General features: G+C 40.7%; 1 protein-coding gene and 1 long non-coding RNA gene across 2 annotated transcripts in view; one reads left to right on the top strand and one right to left on the bottom strand.

Annotated features, from left to right (window-relative positions):
- eif2b5 (eukaryotic translation initiation factor 2B subunit epsilon) overlaps positions 1-17,287 on the bottom strand; it is a 32,212-nt gene that overhangs the window by 4,433 nt on the left and 10,492 nt on the right. The window contains exons 7-15 of the mRNA XM_003224353.4: positions 15,762-16,074; positions 14,036-14,181; positions 13,289-13,427; positions 8,466-8,567; positions 7,631-7,738; positions 6,148-6,238; positions 4,831-4,954; positions 2,886-3,011; positions 994-1,104 (exon numbers count right to left, since the gene is read on the bottom strand). Of these exons, the coding sequence (XP_003224401.1) occupies positions 994-1,104; positions 2,886-3,011; positions 4,831-4,954; positions 6,148-6,238; positions 7,631-7,738; positions 8,466-8,567; positions 13,289-13,427; positions 14,036-14,181; positions 15,762-16,074 (1,260 nt within the window). The remainder of the gene's footprint in view (positions 1-993; positions 1,105-2,885; positions 3,012-4,830; positions 4,955-6,147; positions 6,239-7,630; positions 7,739-8,465; positions 8,568-13,288; positions 13,428-14,035; positions 14,182-15,761; positions 16,075-17,287) is intronic.
- Positions 14,177-17,220, top strand: LOC134297918 (uncharacterized). Its single transcript, XR_010004890.1, has 2 exons — positions 14,177-14,540; positions 15,566-17,220. It is a non-coding gene; the product is annotated as an uncharacterized LOC134297918 (long non-coding RNA).

A 17,287-nucleotide genomic window follows, 5' to 3' on the forward strand; every position in this document is an offset into this window, starting at 1 on the left:
TCATTGTTTGATGATCTTCCACTCAGTCATCATCACATAGAATCTGCATGTACATAATATGCTGGTGGGATGAACTGCATTGTTACAGACTATAGATAGGTGTGGATCACATTTTTGCCTCATTTAAAAATTCTGTACAGGTTAAAAAGACATTAACGAATGGGCCTGATGAGCTAGCCATTTCATATGTGAGGGAATTCAAAGATGTTTCCACCCCTTCATCACCATTTGAACTTGATATGACCCAACCAAGATTCTACCACCTCATTTTAATGCATGTGCAAACCTGGCCAAATATATTAACCAACTCCGCTTGAAAGCAAGTACTGTGGATCACCTCCCGTCAGCCAACACCGTGCGTGTTTCTGGTTTGTTTATTTTGTATCCCTCTTCTCCCATATGGCAACCAAAGCAGCTCACACTATATATTAAAGCAATACAGCTGTTTGGGTGTATTGGCTGTTTTAGACATAAAAGCTGTTACATCATGCTGCAATCACAAATTGATGAAAACACATATGTAAACCTATCCCAAAGGCACAGGCATTTAAGAACAAAGGAACTTCATAAATGTCTATCAGAGGAAAAGTTTACTGAAGTGAAATCTGGCCAACAGTGACATCAGGTGTGAGTACTTTGGATCTAGAAAAATCCAGAGTACAGCACACAGCACAAAACATCTGCATATCATCCACACATAACGGGCCTGTGCACAGTAACATGTGTACAAAAACTGTCAGAGCACACAAAAGACCATGGCTGATGGGAAGGGTCTTTCGCTGTAAATTAAATTTTGAATAAAACACTACACCCTGAACCTTATATGCACCAAGTTCCTGGAAATGGAAGTCTTCCACCACTGCAATAAAGTTCAAATGCTTTAAAATCATATTGGCGTTCCCTAATCTAACACACCAGAGAGTTGCAATCCTGGAATGTTTCAGACACTGCAACAACACTTGGCATAGCCATGCATCTACCTCAAAGACTCACCCGCTGGTTTTTACGAAGCTGCCTGCCTTTATCCGATGTGTCCCGTTGAGAAAACCAGGTGAGAATCATTTCTTCTGCTAAAATTTCCAGCTGGTAGAATGTCATCAGCACCTGCAGGAGCAGAGCATTATTATTTACTTTTATTCTAGGCTAAACTATCAGAATACCCTCAACAGCAAACATGAGGAAATAATTCAAGCACAATTTATGCACATTAAAGAGTTCAACAAACTAAACCAACTTAAAGTGAGAGGAAATCTATCCCTAGGAAAGGAAATTCACTCCTGAAAGAGTTATTATCATGGGGAAAAGGGGTCTCCACTGAAACCTTATCCCCAATCCTTTTTTCACAACAACCCACATTTTTAAAAATCCAACTGTCACAGAGACAGAAAGTGAGGTGAAATCTTCTGACCAGAGGCATAGGCAGCAAAGCAAACATTGCAGGGGCACTGACACTTCCCTATGCTATCAAACACAAACAAAATGGGGGTTGGGGTTGTTGTGTTTTTCGGGCTGTATGGCCATGTTCCAGAAGTATTCTCTCCTGGCGTTTCACCCACATCTATGGCAGGCATCCTCTGAGGTTGTGACCTCACAACCTCTGAGGATGCCTGCCATAGATGTGGGCGAAACGTCAGGAGAGAATACTTCTGAAACATGGCCATACAGCCCAAAAAACACACAACAACCCCGTGATTCCGGCCATGAAAGCCTTCAACAACAAAATTGGGATTGAGTTACACTTTTAAAATGTACCTGTTCCAACCTACATATAAATTCAACTTAAGAACAACCTACAAAACAAAACTTATCTTGTTCATAACCCAGGGATTTCCTGTAATTGGACTTTTAATGGGAGCAAGGCTGCCACGGGAGAGAAGGCCCGATCTCACATCCTCCCACACTGTATTCTGCCACTGGTGGGACAGAAATGAGGATCCTTCCAGCACACCTCAGTCCTCAGGCATGCAAGTATCATGGGTCTTTTCACTAGAAATGCAGACGCAACCCAGAAGACAATCACCCTCCAGGAGGGAAAAGGAAAAACTGCTTTCCAGTACATTTGAGACCACTGTTAGGTCAGACAACCCAAAAGTTCTGTTATATTCTAATGAGGCATGACCAGCCTCCATTTTGCAGGTGAATCAAGTTTTTGTTCTGCCGTGGGATTATGTGAGTGGTTGTAACAGACCTTTAGTTTATTTTGTTTAAGCAAAAGACAGTTATGCAGAGTAAAGTGGGAAGGAAGGCAAAGTAATGTTCTCATAGAACTCAAAACAGAAAGCAAGCATTCAATCCAAAGGCTTTTTGATCTTTGCAGAAACTTTAAGCTAAAAGTCCTAATAAATTTGAAATGAGGATACCGTCAGTCAGAGCTAGGTGCTCATACCAAACCAGTCTCATTCAGCCTGATTCTCTCCCATCCTGACAGCAGCAAACATCTTCCAAGATTTTCTTAAAATGTTGCCTGGAATTGCTTCAATATTGAACCCAGGTTATCATATGTAGAAAAATACAGTCTCACTTTAATACTTCTGTAGCAAAACAACCCCACATTAACAATTCTGGTTTTGTGATCTGATTTTGCAGTTAGTGCACTATTGCTGCATATCAAGGACTTGACTTTGCCTGCCTAGAAACGTTGCTGTTCTATAAGCAGCAAACAGCAGCTCTCACATGTCAACTGTGCTGACTCAGAACCTTGGCCCCCAAAACAAAGCCTTTCAATGATCAACAAAGACTGCTTAATCAACTCCTGCTGACAGGCACGTGGGCTCTGCCCTTCGTGATAGGAGCAAAGCTAAGCCCTGCCTCAGAAAACAAGTCAACCATCCACCTCTGTGCCAGAGACAGACTCTCAAATCCTTCCAATGAGCATGGGAACTTACTTCAGCCATGGACACACGCAGGCTCTCATGTTCCAAGAAGAACTCTTCAATGGCATGCAAGGCATCCAAGTGATCGGTGGCCCGCTTTATGTAATTCTTGAAGACTGGAGCCCAATTCTTCAGTAACTATTAAGAGGAGGAGACAAGCGGGGCACAAAAAATCAACTTTGACCAACTTGCTTTACTACTATAGAATTTGATCCAGATGTATTAGCTGAAATACCTGATCGTGACACTGTTAAAATTATAGGGAAGCATTAAAGCTAGCATCTCCTATATTTTAGGCACTTTAAATGCAAAAATTATGCCAACAGAAACCCTCAACGCTATGAAATATTGTAATTCCAAAATATAATGGGAATTCCAAGAACAATGTCAGTGAGCTATTTCCAAAACATGATCAGCAAGAATTCTTCCAGGAAGCTCACTGGTTAAGATACAGAGGTCACATTTGTTGTTGTATGCTTTCAAGACACTTCTGACTTATGATGACACTAAGTGAAACCCTATCACAGAGTCTTCTTGGACAGATTTATTATTAAGAGGTTTGCCCTTGCCTTTCTCTGAGGCTGGTCACCCAATGAGTTTCCGTGCATGATTGGGAATTTGAAACCTGGTTTCCTGGAGTCCTAGTCAAACACTGAAACCACTACATCATACTGGCTCCACATAACAAACTACTAGGGCAAAAATTTCAAAACTTGGCATAAAGCACACAATAGGAGCTATATGAGGGAGAAGAATCCCATGTTAGTTTATATAGCAAACAAAGCTATTTATGGAAAGGCAGACCTTGGAAATGTCACATTTTTAGATTACAACTCCTAGGATTATCTAGCTAGCATGAAGAGGTAGCAGGCTGCTGTAATAAAAAGGTAGCTGCAGTCAAAAGGGGTTGTTTGACAAACTATGCATAAAAGATTTAGGACCATGGGAAAGGGTCCATCTCCTTTAGTAAGCATCCCATGGTCCAAACAGAACTACAGACCAAATATTCAATGCAGAAATCTTTTTGGCTTCCTTTATACCACTCCTCGCTGCCAATATCTTCCCTTCACTCCTGGGATCCATCAGCTCCTACAGAGCAATATCCTAAACAGTATATATATTATGTTTTACAAGTGGGCACAGGCAATATCACATGTAAAGCAATGTAAAACTAAGAGCAAGTATGCTGTAGCAACTATATAAAAGCCACATTGATAGTTGGGGAAGTTCTGTCTCATTTTGTTCCGGGATGGACAAATGTGGCTCTTCAACACCCACCCAAACAGCACACTTGGAGATTTTGGCTCCATATATCATTGAGTTTCATCATAGGGCAACTAGTAGATAACTTATGAAAAAGGGGCCAATACAGCTGCCTGCCTGTTGTCTTCTCAACACTTTCCCTCACACTGTGCAACCTTCTTTCTACAGATGTGTTCCCAGCCTCTTCTCCGACTGCATTTAGGAAAGCAGATAAGAGTTTTGGGTTTAGTGCTGCCCTTGAGTGAATTTATAATTGGTTTATGCATTCAAAATAGCCTCACAAAGTACAACAAATGCTTGCTACTGCGGCCATGTCTAGTATCTCAGTGTTTTTGTTTGTAACCTTCTTTGTAATGGTATAGTAGTCCTGAAAGGCAGCTTTAAAGGGTTTTTAAAAAATAAAAATGCTTTTGCAATCTAGAAAAGCAAACACAGAAAACTGTGCCCTGGGAAGATCTAGCAATGTATAATCAGATCTGTATCTCTGAAGCTGCAGATTCTATTTCCTATGAACAAACAAACATATAAACTGCTAAATCAGCAGTAAGGAATACGTGGCCACCAAGCATTGGACTGGAATTCCCATCAGCTCTAACCAGCTTAGGCAATGGTCAGTAACATTGGGAGTTGCACTCCTGAAAAGGTCTAAAAGACCAAAAAGAGACACTGAAGGAAACTCAGGAAGGAAGCTCACCGGGACTATCAGCACGCAATAGCGCTTGGGATCCTTTTCTGCATTCATTTGCTGCAGGGGGAATTCTAGGACCACTTTGCTCAGCACCTCCATCACCTCTTTCAAGCCAATATTATAGGCATATCTGTAAATAGAAGGAAAACACACAGAAGTATCAGAGGATAGCCCTAATCTTCATCTCCTATGGAAAACATCTAGGACTAAAGCTAGCATTAGTGCCACCCAGAGTAGACACAATGAAAAGAATGGAACGTTACTCATAACTATTTGAAGGTCACACAGATTTCAGTGCTTTGCTCTAGTTAATGCTAATGTTAGATTTAGTTCTTATTTTCCCAACTTCATTAGCCAACTTCTTCTTTTAAAAAACACAGTGTAGGCAGTGATGAACTAGGGAAACCAATGATCCTCCACTGTATAAATTGATGGATTTACAAACTGCCCTTCAACAGGATTTCCAAGGCAGCTTGCTATATGCTAGTGGTGCTTGACATATCTATCTAAGCAACACCACCCTCCTAAAGTCTAGCATGTTTTGCCCAAAAAGGAGCTTACAATTTAAATACTTACCATAGGGAAAGCAGAATAAGGAAATAAATGGAAGGCCAAGAAAAACATGGGAAAATATAAACCATTCTTTTACAAACCAGGGTACTGTAAGTCACTAAGGGTTCCATGTGAGATTGTGATTAGAAAAAAAATTAAACTTTTTAAAAGTTCTGGATACAATAATTTTGGATTATTGATGTTGCCATCCCAGGTGACAGTCAGATTGACGAAAAACAACAGGAAAAACTCAGCCATTATCAGGACCTCAAGATCGAACTGCAAAGACTCTGGCAGAAACCAGTACAGGTGGTCCCAGTGGTAATCCGCACACTGGGTGCCGTGCCAAAAGATCTCAGCCGGCATTTGGAAACAATAGACATTGACAAATTCACGATCTGTCAACTGTGAAAGGACACCTTACTGGGATCTGTACACATCATCCGAAAATACATCACATAGTACTGTGAATAATATAAAACATACTTTAATAGAGCTAGGCTGTTCTTACAAAGTGGAATGATACACTTTTGTCTAAAAAATCCCCAAGGTTTCTTAAACTGTTAAATAAATTAATACAGTTTGCCAAATTTAGAATATGCTTAATACAACTCAACATAACTATTACTGTTTGTTGAAGGAACTGAGGATTCTCTGCAATTATTTGATGGCTTGCTAAGGTTTTACAAAAAGACATGTATTGATTGTTATTGTTGTACATAAGAAGAGAACTGCTGCTGAATCCAGCAAATCTAACAAATGTTATCTTACTTAAGAGAGTTAATCTCCAAAACCAGGTTATCACAAGAGATGTTTTCCTCTTCACCTCTCTGCAGGGTCCCCAGCACCTCATTCTGGAAAACTGCAGACAAAGTGAAAGCAGATTCATTAGCTCAAGTACAGAGAACGACAATATACACAGTAAAAGCCACACATCACAGCAGGCCTCATTTTCCAAGTTTTTTTTTTTCGTGTCAGGAGCAACCGGAGTTGCTTCTGGAGTGAGAGAATTGGCCGTCTGCAAGGACGTTGCCCAGGGGACGCCCAGATGTTTTGATGTTTTACCATCCTTATGGGAGGCTTCTCTCATGTCCCCGCATGGAGCTGGAGCTGATAGAGGGAGCTCATCCGCACTCTCCCCAGGTGGGATTCGAACCTGGCAGCTTTCAGGTCAGCAACCCAACCTTCAAGTTACGAGGCTTTTATCCCCTTGGCCACCGGGGGCTCCATTTTCCAAGTGTAGAATATCAAGTGGTCAGACTGGGATTTTTCATCCCACAGATTTGTTTCCCCAAAGAGCACTGCAAGAAGTTCTAACGGCATAATCTAGAACAGGGGTCCTCAAACTTTTAAAGCAGAGGGCCGGTCCACAATCCTTCAGACTGTGGAGGGGCCGAATTATCATTTGGAAAAAAAAAACGGACAAATTCCTATGCACACTGCAGATGTCTTATTTGTAGTGCAAAACAACAACAATGAAAGAACAATACAATATTTAAAAATGAAAACAATTGTAACCAGCATAGTCCTATCAGGATTGCAATGGGAAGTGTGGGCCTGCTTCTGGCCAATGAGATAGTCAGGTGAATTAGGATTGTTGTTGTTGTGTGCCTTCAAGTCATTTCAGACTTTGGGTGAGCCTAAGGCTAAAATTATTTATTTATTCATTTACTACATTTATTTATTGCATTTATATCCCGCCCTTCTCACCCTGAAGGGGACTCAGAGCAGCTGTATGTACATACAATGCATTATATTATTAGCATAGCACAATATTAGCATTATATATTACTATATTGAACGATACTATACTGTAATATTATAATATGGTATTATTATTATTATTATATTGTATAACATATTATCAATATTATATGTATATACAATATATTATATTATTAAAAATGATATAAAAATATATTATAAAACTGAGGGCGGGGGCCAGGTAAATGACCTGGAGGGCTGCATCCGGCCCTCAGGCCTTAGTTTGGGGACCCCTGTACTATACTGTAATATTATATGTAATATATAACATATAATTAATATTATTATATGGTATTAGTGTTATATTGTATAACATTATAATAATATCAATATTATATGTATATACAATATATCATATTATTAAAATGATATAAAATATTATATTATAAAACGGAGGGCGGGGGCCAGGTCAATGACCTCGGAGGGCCGCATCTGACCCCCCGGGCCTTAGTTTGGGGACCCCTGATCTAGAAAGTAAAAAGTAACTTACCTTTGATGTCATCCAACTGGGGGGAAGCCGTCCGACTGTCTGGCTGCTCAGACCCCTCACTCATGTTGCTTTCTGACTCACTTTCTTCTTCAGCACTTAAAATGGGACCTAATGTAGATGGGAGGAAAAACAACAACATAGAAGCATAGAATGGAAGCTGGAAGAGACCACACAGGCCATACAGTCCAACCCCCTGCAGTACAGGAAAAGCACAATCAAAGCATTCCTGACAGATGGCCATCCAGACTCTGTTTAAAATCCTTAAAAAGGGGAGCCCCACCACACTCCGAGGCAGTGAGTTCCACTATCAAACATCTCTTACACTTAGGAAGTTATTCCTAATGTTCAGGTGGAATCTGCTTTCTCAAAGTTCCCAGACTTGTCCACATACCTCATTAGTATCTCTAAGCATCTGTCTAAGACATAATAATCTATTCTGCTATTTTTGTGTTCCTATAGATTAAGAATAACTATTTAATATGCCCTTATTCAGCTTTTAAGGAAGGGTGCTTAATAGCATATTTTAACTGACAGTGAACTGCACAACTTTCAGGAAGGAAAGTTGTTTCTCGGGTTTGGAAGATCTTCATGGAAAAGACCACCTACATAGCTACACATTTAGGGCACTACATATATCTTTCTTGGTGTATCAGGACGCATTCTGTGTCACACAGAAGAAGCCTTATCTATGTTCTGTCCCAGCTTCTATTCAATGGAAAAGGAACTGCCAAGTTGTTGATGGGACAGGCCACATATTAACATCCTTCCCCACTCTGGCATCACTGACAATAAAATGTTGATAATTTTGATCTCATTTCCACATGATTTTCCTTACCCCAAAGGCTCTGTGTTTGCTCCTCTCGGTCCACATCATTCTCACTGTCAGCTTTCCAAAGGTAACCTCTGCCTTCTGAACCGACTTCTGCAATGTTGTAACCTAGAAAAAAAGAAGGCAGTATTAGCTTGGTTTCAATCATTAGTGAAACCAGACAGCCAAGTCTAAAACACGTAGGGCTAAGAGATAGCCACCCAATACAATTGTGCCATAAGTTGAAATTATTTGCATTTTTCGACTTGTAGAGATCCTATCATGGGGTTTCCCCAGCAAGATTTGTTCAGAGAGATTTTGCCAATGCCGTCCTCTGAGGCTGAGATTGTGTGACTTGTCCAAGGTCACCCCAGATTTCATGGTCGACTGAGGATTCAAAGTCCTCAAAGTACCCAAAGTCATATTCCAATTCTCAGAGCACTACACCACACTGGGCTCTCCACTGAAAGTGTAACATACATTTTCATAGAATCATAGAATCATAGAATAGTAGAGTTGGAAGAGACCACATGGGCCATCCAGTCCAACCCCCTGCTAAGAAGCAGGAAATCGCATTCAAAGCACCCCCGACAGATGGCCATCCAGCCTCTGCTTAAAAGCCTCCAAAGAAGGAGCCTCCACCACGGCCCCGGGGAGAAAGTTCCACTGTCGAACAGCTCTCACAGTGAGGAAGTTCTTCCTGATGTTCAAGTGGAATCTCCTTTCCTGTAGTTTGAAGCCATTGTTCCGTGTCCTAGTCTGCAGGGCAGCAGAAAACAAGCTTGCTCCCTCCTCCCTATGACTTCCCTTCACGTATTTGTACATGGCTATCATGTCTCCTCTCAGCCTTCTCTTCTGCAGGCTAAACATGCCCAGCTCTTTAAGCTGCTCCTCATAGGGCTTGTTCTCCAGACCCTTAATCATTTTAGTTGCCCTCCTCTGGACGCTTTCCAGCTTGTCAATATCTCCCTTCAACTGTGGTGCCCAAAATTGGACACAGTATTCCAGGTATGGTCTGACCAAGGCAGAATAGAGGGGGAGCATAACTTCCCTGGATCTAGACGCTATTCCCCTATTGATGCAGGCCAGAATCCCATTGGCTTTTTTAGCAGCCGCATCACATTGTTGGCTCATGTTTAACTTGTTGTCCACGAGGACGCCAAGGTCTTTTTCGCACACACTGCTGTCAAGCCAGGCGTCCCCCATTCTGTATCTTTGATTTCCATTTTTTCTGCCGAAGTGAAGTATCTTGCATTTGTCCCTGTTGAACTTCATTTTGTTAGTTTCGGCCCATCTCTCTAGTCTGTCAAGATCGTTTTGAATTCTGCTCCTGTCTTCTGGAGTGTTAGCTATCCCTCCCAGTTTTGTGTCGTCTGCAAACTTGATGATCGTGCCTTCTAACCCTTCGTCTAAGTCGTTAATAAAGATGTTGAACAGAACCGGGCCCAGGACGGAGCCCTGCGGCACTCCACTTGTCACTTCTTTCCATGATGAAGACGACGCATTGGTGAGCACCCTTTGGGTTCGTTCGCTTAGCCAATTACAGATCCACCTAACCGTAGTTTTGTCTAGCCCACGTTTTACTAGTTTGTTTGCCAGAAGGTCGTGGGGGACTTTGTCGAAGGCCTTACTGAAATCCAGGTACACTACATCCACGGCATTCCCTGTATCGACCCAACTCGTAACTCTATCGAAAAAAGAGATCAGATTAGTCTGGCATGACTTGTTTTTGGTAAATCCGTGTTGACTATTAGCAATGACCGCATTTGTTTCTAAGTGTTCGCAGACCACTTCCTTAATGATCTTTTCCAGAATTTTGCCTGGTATTGATGTGAGGCTGACCGGACGGTAATTGTTTGGGTCGTTCTTTTTTCCCTTCTTGAAGATAGGGACCACATTCGCCCTCCTCCAATCTGCTGGGACTTCTCCCGTTCTCCAAGAACTCTCGAAGATAATTGCCAGTGGTTCTGAAATAACTTCCGCTAGTTCCTTCAGTACTCTTGGATGTAGCTGATCTGGCCCTGGGGACTTGAATTCGTTTAGAGTGGCCAGGTGTTCCTGGACAACTTGTTTCCCTATTTGGGGTTGGATTTCCCCCAATCCTTCGTCCATTCCATGTTGCTGAGGTTGAAGATGGCTTTCTTTTTGTGAGAAGACCGAGGCAAAGAAGGCATTAAGTAGTTCTGCCTTTTCCCTGTCCCCTGTCGCCATCACCCCATCTTCTCCTTGCAATGGCCCTATCGCCTCCTTTTTCTTCCTTTTTCTACTAACGTAAGCAAAAAAGCCTTTTTTGTTGTTTTTTATGTCCCTGGCAAGCCTGAGCTCATTTTGCGCTTTAGCCTTGCGAACCTTTTCCCTACAGGTGTTGGCTATACGTTTGATGAGACTTCACATTTTTATCTTGTATTTTTTAACTATGTTAATTTTTATTGCCATTCTTTATATGGATTCTTTCCTTTCAAACAATTTTAAAAACCAAAATGATTTAACACATTTTTTTAGAAACAGCTTGATACAGAAAGTTTAAAAAATCTCACAAAAGTTACAGTCTGCGCATCTCAGCAATAAGAACTTTGAAACAGATATTTTAAAGAACTTGATGGTAGGATTTGGAATCAACTAGGAAGTAGAGTGGATTGAGTTAAGGCAAGAAGCTGGTGTGGCATAGTGTTCTGAATTTGAGTACTGGGCTAGTATTCTGAGAAACCAGGGTTCGATTTCCCATTTAGCCACAGGATGACCTTGTGCAAGTCAAATTCACAATCTAAGAGAATAGCCAAAACCAACAACTTCTGAACAAATCTTGCCACGAAAAACTGATGGTAAGCCTATAAAGCAAGCAACAGCAAAGCTAAGTACATTTCCTATTTATTGGATCAAATTATATACATATATTAGAGCTAAGGACTTACAGAATCATGTCCTTATGTAACTAACTATGACAAAAGCAGTTTGGTATTTTTCAATAAATACATCAAGAATCTGTTTTCCACCAGTTGCTGAATGCCAAAGGAAGGCAACTACTGCAGTAAAACTAGAGGTCGGGGAGAAAAACTTTGAATGTGGAGACAGCAAGACTATACCAACTTCCACAATTACAAAAACAAAAAAACATGTACAGGTGTAATATTGAAGTTATGCATGCATATGTCACTAAGAGAATGCAGGCCATAATCTGACAAGCCACTATCTTGTCCGTTGTCTTAAAAAAATTAATCCCATTTCACAAAGAAAATGACCTAGCAAAAATACACACTAACAACCATTTAAAAAAGCAAAAAAGTTGATATTAAAGACCTCTGAAATTACTTTTGGCTCCAATTCATCCATTCCTGCTTATTGTAAATCCTCTATTTATTAAGGGTGAAAAATATCTGAACATATCTGCAATCTTCCTTCTCAGAAGCACATTTCTCCAAAACTATTCACCTATAGCAAAAACCAACCCAACAGCTATATCTTACTGAGAGATGAGCACTGCTAATTTCACCTAATAAATGAGATGTGAGCTCAACTCTGGCCAGGATGACCAAACATTAGCAGCACGATTTGTGTGCTACTCCAATTTTGCAGGATTTATTATTATCTTTAAGTTTATAGAAATAGAGAAGGATTCCACAGTAGTAGAATCGCAGTCTCCTGGATAACGCTCACTGACTCAGGCGTAGGCTGCGAGTTGTCCGTTCGAGGCTCATGCCCAGAAATTATAATGCTTCCCATTGTAATTACAAAGCTCAGGAATCATAAAAGATTCATCAAGGTGGCCTAGACATAAGCTCCAAACAAGGATGCATAAAAGGAACACACAACAAATTATGAATGCCTCTTTCAGGGGAGGGAATTTTCCATCCTGTTTAAAAGAAACAGTAGGTAGACGGCTGCTGAAAAAGCCCCCCATGGATTCCCTGGACCTTAATAATTACAGACCAGTGTCTAACCTCCCTTTTTGGGCAAGGTGATTGAGAAGGCAGTTGCCCTCCAACTCCAAGAAGTCTTGGATGACACACACTTCCTTGACACATTTCAAACTTACTATTATTGTTATTGTTGACCCATATTGAACACAGAAGGGAAAAAGCGCTTGGTTGGAAATGTACTATGTTTGATGATAAACAATTTGCATGGCAAATACCTGAAGTCTAAATTATTACAGTATAAACTAGCGCTGAGACAGATAAATAGAGTAGTGCTCAAAATGAACACTAAATTTGGACTGGAAATGTGAAATAAACTCAGCATTTCTAAAATTCAAACTATTAAAATGTTTATATGGAAGCCCCATTTTAAAAGGGGGGGATTTGGGGAGGGGGTCAGAGTTCTTTTGTGTCAGCTAGTGTTCAGTGTTTTAACTATGTATTTATATGAGGGTGTATCATATATCTTATATACATTCCTTCTTGTTGTTTCTTTTCTTCTTTCCACTGTTTCTTTTCCTGAATATTTATTACTTTAATTGTGAATCAGATTATGTTAAAATTATTAAATAATTTTAATTGACAGATTAGCTTCAACAGGTCATGATTAATTAGCATTTTCAAAATGTAGAAACAGAAGCCGAGGAAGAACCACCAAATGGGGATTTGAACCCAAAATAAGCTTAATCCACTTCATCACCCTATAGGGAACAAAACTGGAGCCTTCTGTCCTCTCCCCTCCCCAACATGGTCAATCAAGCATTCACTTTATTTATATTCCACCTTTTCCCTAAGCTTTAATCTTACTATTCTCTTAAGGATGAATATTTTAATCAGTCACTTAACCAGTGGCAGACTTCAGAAACAGGGCTGTGTCAAAACAGGGCAGAAATGAATTAAGTGAGCACTCCTGCTTCCCAGAAATTCCCAACCTACCTTTTTGCTTCGCCTTGCTCTCTTCTCTGTTCACACCAGAATCATCGCTGAACTGGTCATCATCATCCTCCACCTCATCTGTAGGATGGAGGGAGATAACAGTGCCTTCTGGAAGGGTTATATCAGGACCCACCACCACCTAAAAATGAAGCAATGCTTCCATTACACCAGCACCATCTGGTACTCGGGTTCATCTAGAAGATTAAACACATTTGCAAACTCTTGTTCCAGAATTCCAAGGATACACTTGAGTGGGCAACTAACACCGCTGAAAAACCAGGGGTCTACTAAGCTGTCAAGGCTGGCAGCAATTCTCTTTTTTAGCCATCACCTTACTTGGCAGGAAGCTTTGCAGCTGTAATTCATGCATATACTGCTTTCTAAAATTCAGAATGATTGCAATCTTGATGTTGTCAGCATCACTTGTGAGATAGGTTGCCATTATTGCTGCTTTACCAATGGGCTACCAAGCCTAAGTTAATGATAAGCTCTAGAGCAGGCATGGGCAATTTTGGGCCCTCCAGGTGTTCTGAACTTCAACTCCCACAATTCCAGCTGTTAGTAATTGTGGGAGTTGAATTCCAAAAACACCTGGAGGGCCCAAGTTTGCTCATGCCTGCCCTTGAACTTCAAACATTTGATTTGAAGTGATGTGTCTTGTAGCATTGGGAGGGAGGCAACATTTTGCCCACCAAATGGTCATGAAAGGAACACACCGAAGTCAGAGCAGCAACCCTTCAAACTCACCTGGGAAGTGAGGACACAGTGAGGGTTTAGTGTCACGCCTTTCTTCACTACAGCTTCATCGCAGACAATTGACTGCTGGATTTTCACACCGTCTGCCACACTCACCCCATTCCACAAGAACGCCCTGTCCAGAAAAACGTCATCACCTGCAAAACATCACCAAAAGGACATGGAACACAACAGTCATCTTAGGTTGTTCACATTATGCAGCAGAAATTAACTGTAATTTAATCATATGGATATTCAGTGCTAAAATCCTGGGAGCACAGTGGTACATCTATTGTATACCCTAAACCATAGTAGCCAACTGCTAGTTTGATTCTCCATTACCTTGACTGGTCTATTTGCACTCCTGCCTTTCATTATCCTTCTCTTATCCATGCAAAGGGCAAACGCTGTGTCACTTTTTGTGTTCTTTATTGTACTGAACAGGTTGTTACAGCTCAATGGGAAGATAGCATTCATCTTATTTAGAAGAATTACATTATATCAGATGATTTTCAAGGTAATTTAAACAATAAGAAATGTGAAAAATGCAAACATCACAATAGAACACTATCTCATACACCAGCAGTTTTTACTTCTCTGACTGATAAATGGGTGGATAAGGCCATCTGGCAGTGGCTGGAGGGTATGTTTCCATTCTTCATCCCTGTTTTAAAACAACAAGTAGCTGGATGTTCCTTCTAGCAGAGAACAGATAAGTAGCTGCCTGCTTGACTCTGTGAGAAGATTTAGGCTTCCATAAAGTCTTCCTAGCTGTTAGGGTTTGCAACTTCACAATAGCCTTCATTCCCCCAGCCAATAGCAATGACAAACTGGGCTTGGCTTTAGCTTTAAAGTCCCCAGATAGAATCAAGAGTTCATTTTAATCATGTGTTCAAATGTAATCATACGTTAAAAAAAATCAATACAAGTGCACATGCGCACATATACACACACACAAATTTGCACATGAATGTAACTTCTGATGTTAGGGAACATATAAGCAAGCTGTCTCCTGCACGCATAATACACCTTCAAGTGATGAGGTACTAGATGACCTAAACCACATATTTGTTCTGAACATTGGAATCCATTCCAAAAATAATGCATTACGTTTCTGTATAATCTGGAGTGCTACCAGGCCTTTAATAATTTCTTAAAAACCAAGTCATAGTAAAAACAAAAAACACATTTTCTGAAAAGAAAATGCTATCAGCCTTAGGCTACCATCATGAAATAGCACCCCAACAAACAAGAACATTTGTCTATCTTTGATTAGAAACTCTCAATTCCAGTTGTGAAATGCTTGCTGGTTTAAGCCATGGTTTTCCTCAGACATGTCCAAAGTTCTTTGCAGACAACACAAGTTCCAAGATTTAGAGGAAAGGCATGTACTAAGAAAGAGAAGTTATTTTAAAAGTCATTTTAAATTTGACTAGAATACATTACATATCATTGAGCCTAAACCACTTTCTCAATCAATGTATACTTTTGAGCCTGTTTCAAGTCAGATCCACAGATGCTTTCCTCCACTCTGTCTTGCAGCCAGCCTATACTTACAACAACAAATGAAGAACTACGTCAGAAGTGGATAATCCTGTCCTTCCTATTCCTCCTCTCTCCCATTTTGTCACTAGGGAATTATTTACAGTTCTTTTTACTAAAGGCCCTGTTACTCAAGTCATAAAAAGTGGGTGGCTCCTCAGGATGCCACCCATACCTTCTTGTCTACAGAACTCACCTATATTGCAGTTGGGGCCAATGACACTGTTGGATATGGAGCAGTTTCTGCCCACAGAGGTTCCCTGCCCGATGAGGACATTCTCTTCAAGCACGCTGCCATGGCCCAGGCTCACCTCCGCCCCCCGGTAGATGTTGTGCCGGGAATGGGTGCAGCTCTGCTTCTCGTCGCCAGTGATGTTCATCTCGGGAGCCATTGGATACACCCAGCGTTGGAGGATGTCAGAGGACACGGATTCGTACATCAGCAAGTTGGATACAGGGACACCATACTCTTCTGATGTTGCATGCATATGGATCTGGTTGCCCAGGACCTAGTAAATGCCATTCAAAAGCCAATTCAGCATGGTGGGCCTGGCTTGGTCAGTTTCCCACTAAAAGCAGATGTCAGCTTTTCTTGCTTAGACTCACAGAATGATAAGAGTTGGAAGGGACCCCCAAGGCCATCCAGTCCAACCCCTTCTGCCATGTAGGAACTCACAGTCCAAGCACCCCAGACAGATGGCCATCCAGCCTCTGCTTAAAAACGTATGATTTGCTTCTACAAGCAATTTGGAACATAACTTGGATGTTATATTTTTGAAAATTTCAGCTCTTTCCTTAGCTGTCTTTCAAAGTTTTAGCTACACTCAGATACAAAACCCTTATCTCACCTGGCTGCATTATATTACTGTACCAGGTAGGTTTCGCAATCAATTTTTAGACCAGAGATTGTATTGTATCCTCCAGGTATGGAAAGTAACCAAATGCAATACGTTGATAAAGGGATGTTGCAACTGGTTGCAGCTAAAACCTTAAAGGCCCATACAAGTTGTACAAACTTCCACAAAGGATTAAAAATATAACATTCTGTAATTCTACCTTGAACAAGGACACAATGTTTAAGGGCCATTTTTGGTGAGGTCTTAGTGCTCTACATAGCTTCTGACAAGTAAAATAAAATCAGTTATATACAAAACATACATGAAGCAGCTTTTCACAGTCAGACTATAGCTCCATCTAGCTGAGAACTGTCATCTATGGCTAAGACACATATCATTGAGCCTAATCACAGGGGCTCTGCAGCAGGAAGACTTTCATGGGTATATCTGAAGATGTGATTGAGCTACAGTTCCTGATCAACATTCACATATACATATTTTTTTCCAGTGCAGAATTTGCAATGCAGATTTAAATCTCTTTTCAGTATGGAGTACACGGAGCTATACCAAATGTACGTATGATCTCAAAAAAAAAAAGATAGATGACATGTGATGAAGTCTCTGCATCCAACTACATAGATTACTGATGATAGCTTTCACTTTATCTCTATTCCATCTCACCCTTTTCACTTCCTAGCTTCTGCTCTCGAACAAGTGACTGATGTTACACTTCTTACTTCTAGTATTCAAGTCTTTGTCAAATTATTCCTGAACTGCTGATAATTTTAACTTTGGAAATAAACAATTTTACCAAACACATACACTGTTGTCATATGCACATATTTTATTATAAGTGAAGGATGCAAATCATTTTTACAAAGAATAT

The sequence above is a fragment of the Anolis carolinensis genome, chromosome 3 (genome assembly GCF_035594765.1).
Source record: "Anolis carolinensis isolate JA03-04 chromosome 3, rAnoCar3.1.pri, whole genome shotgun sequence".
Classification (NCBI taxonomy): Eukaryota; Metazoa; Chordata; class Lepidosauria; order Squamata; family Dactyloidae; genus Anolis; species Anolis carolinensis.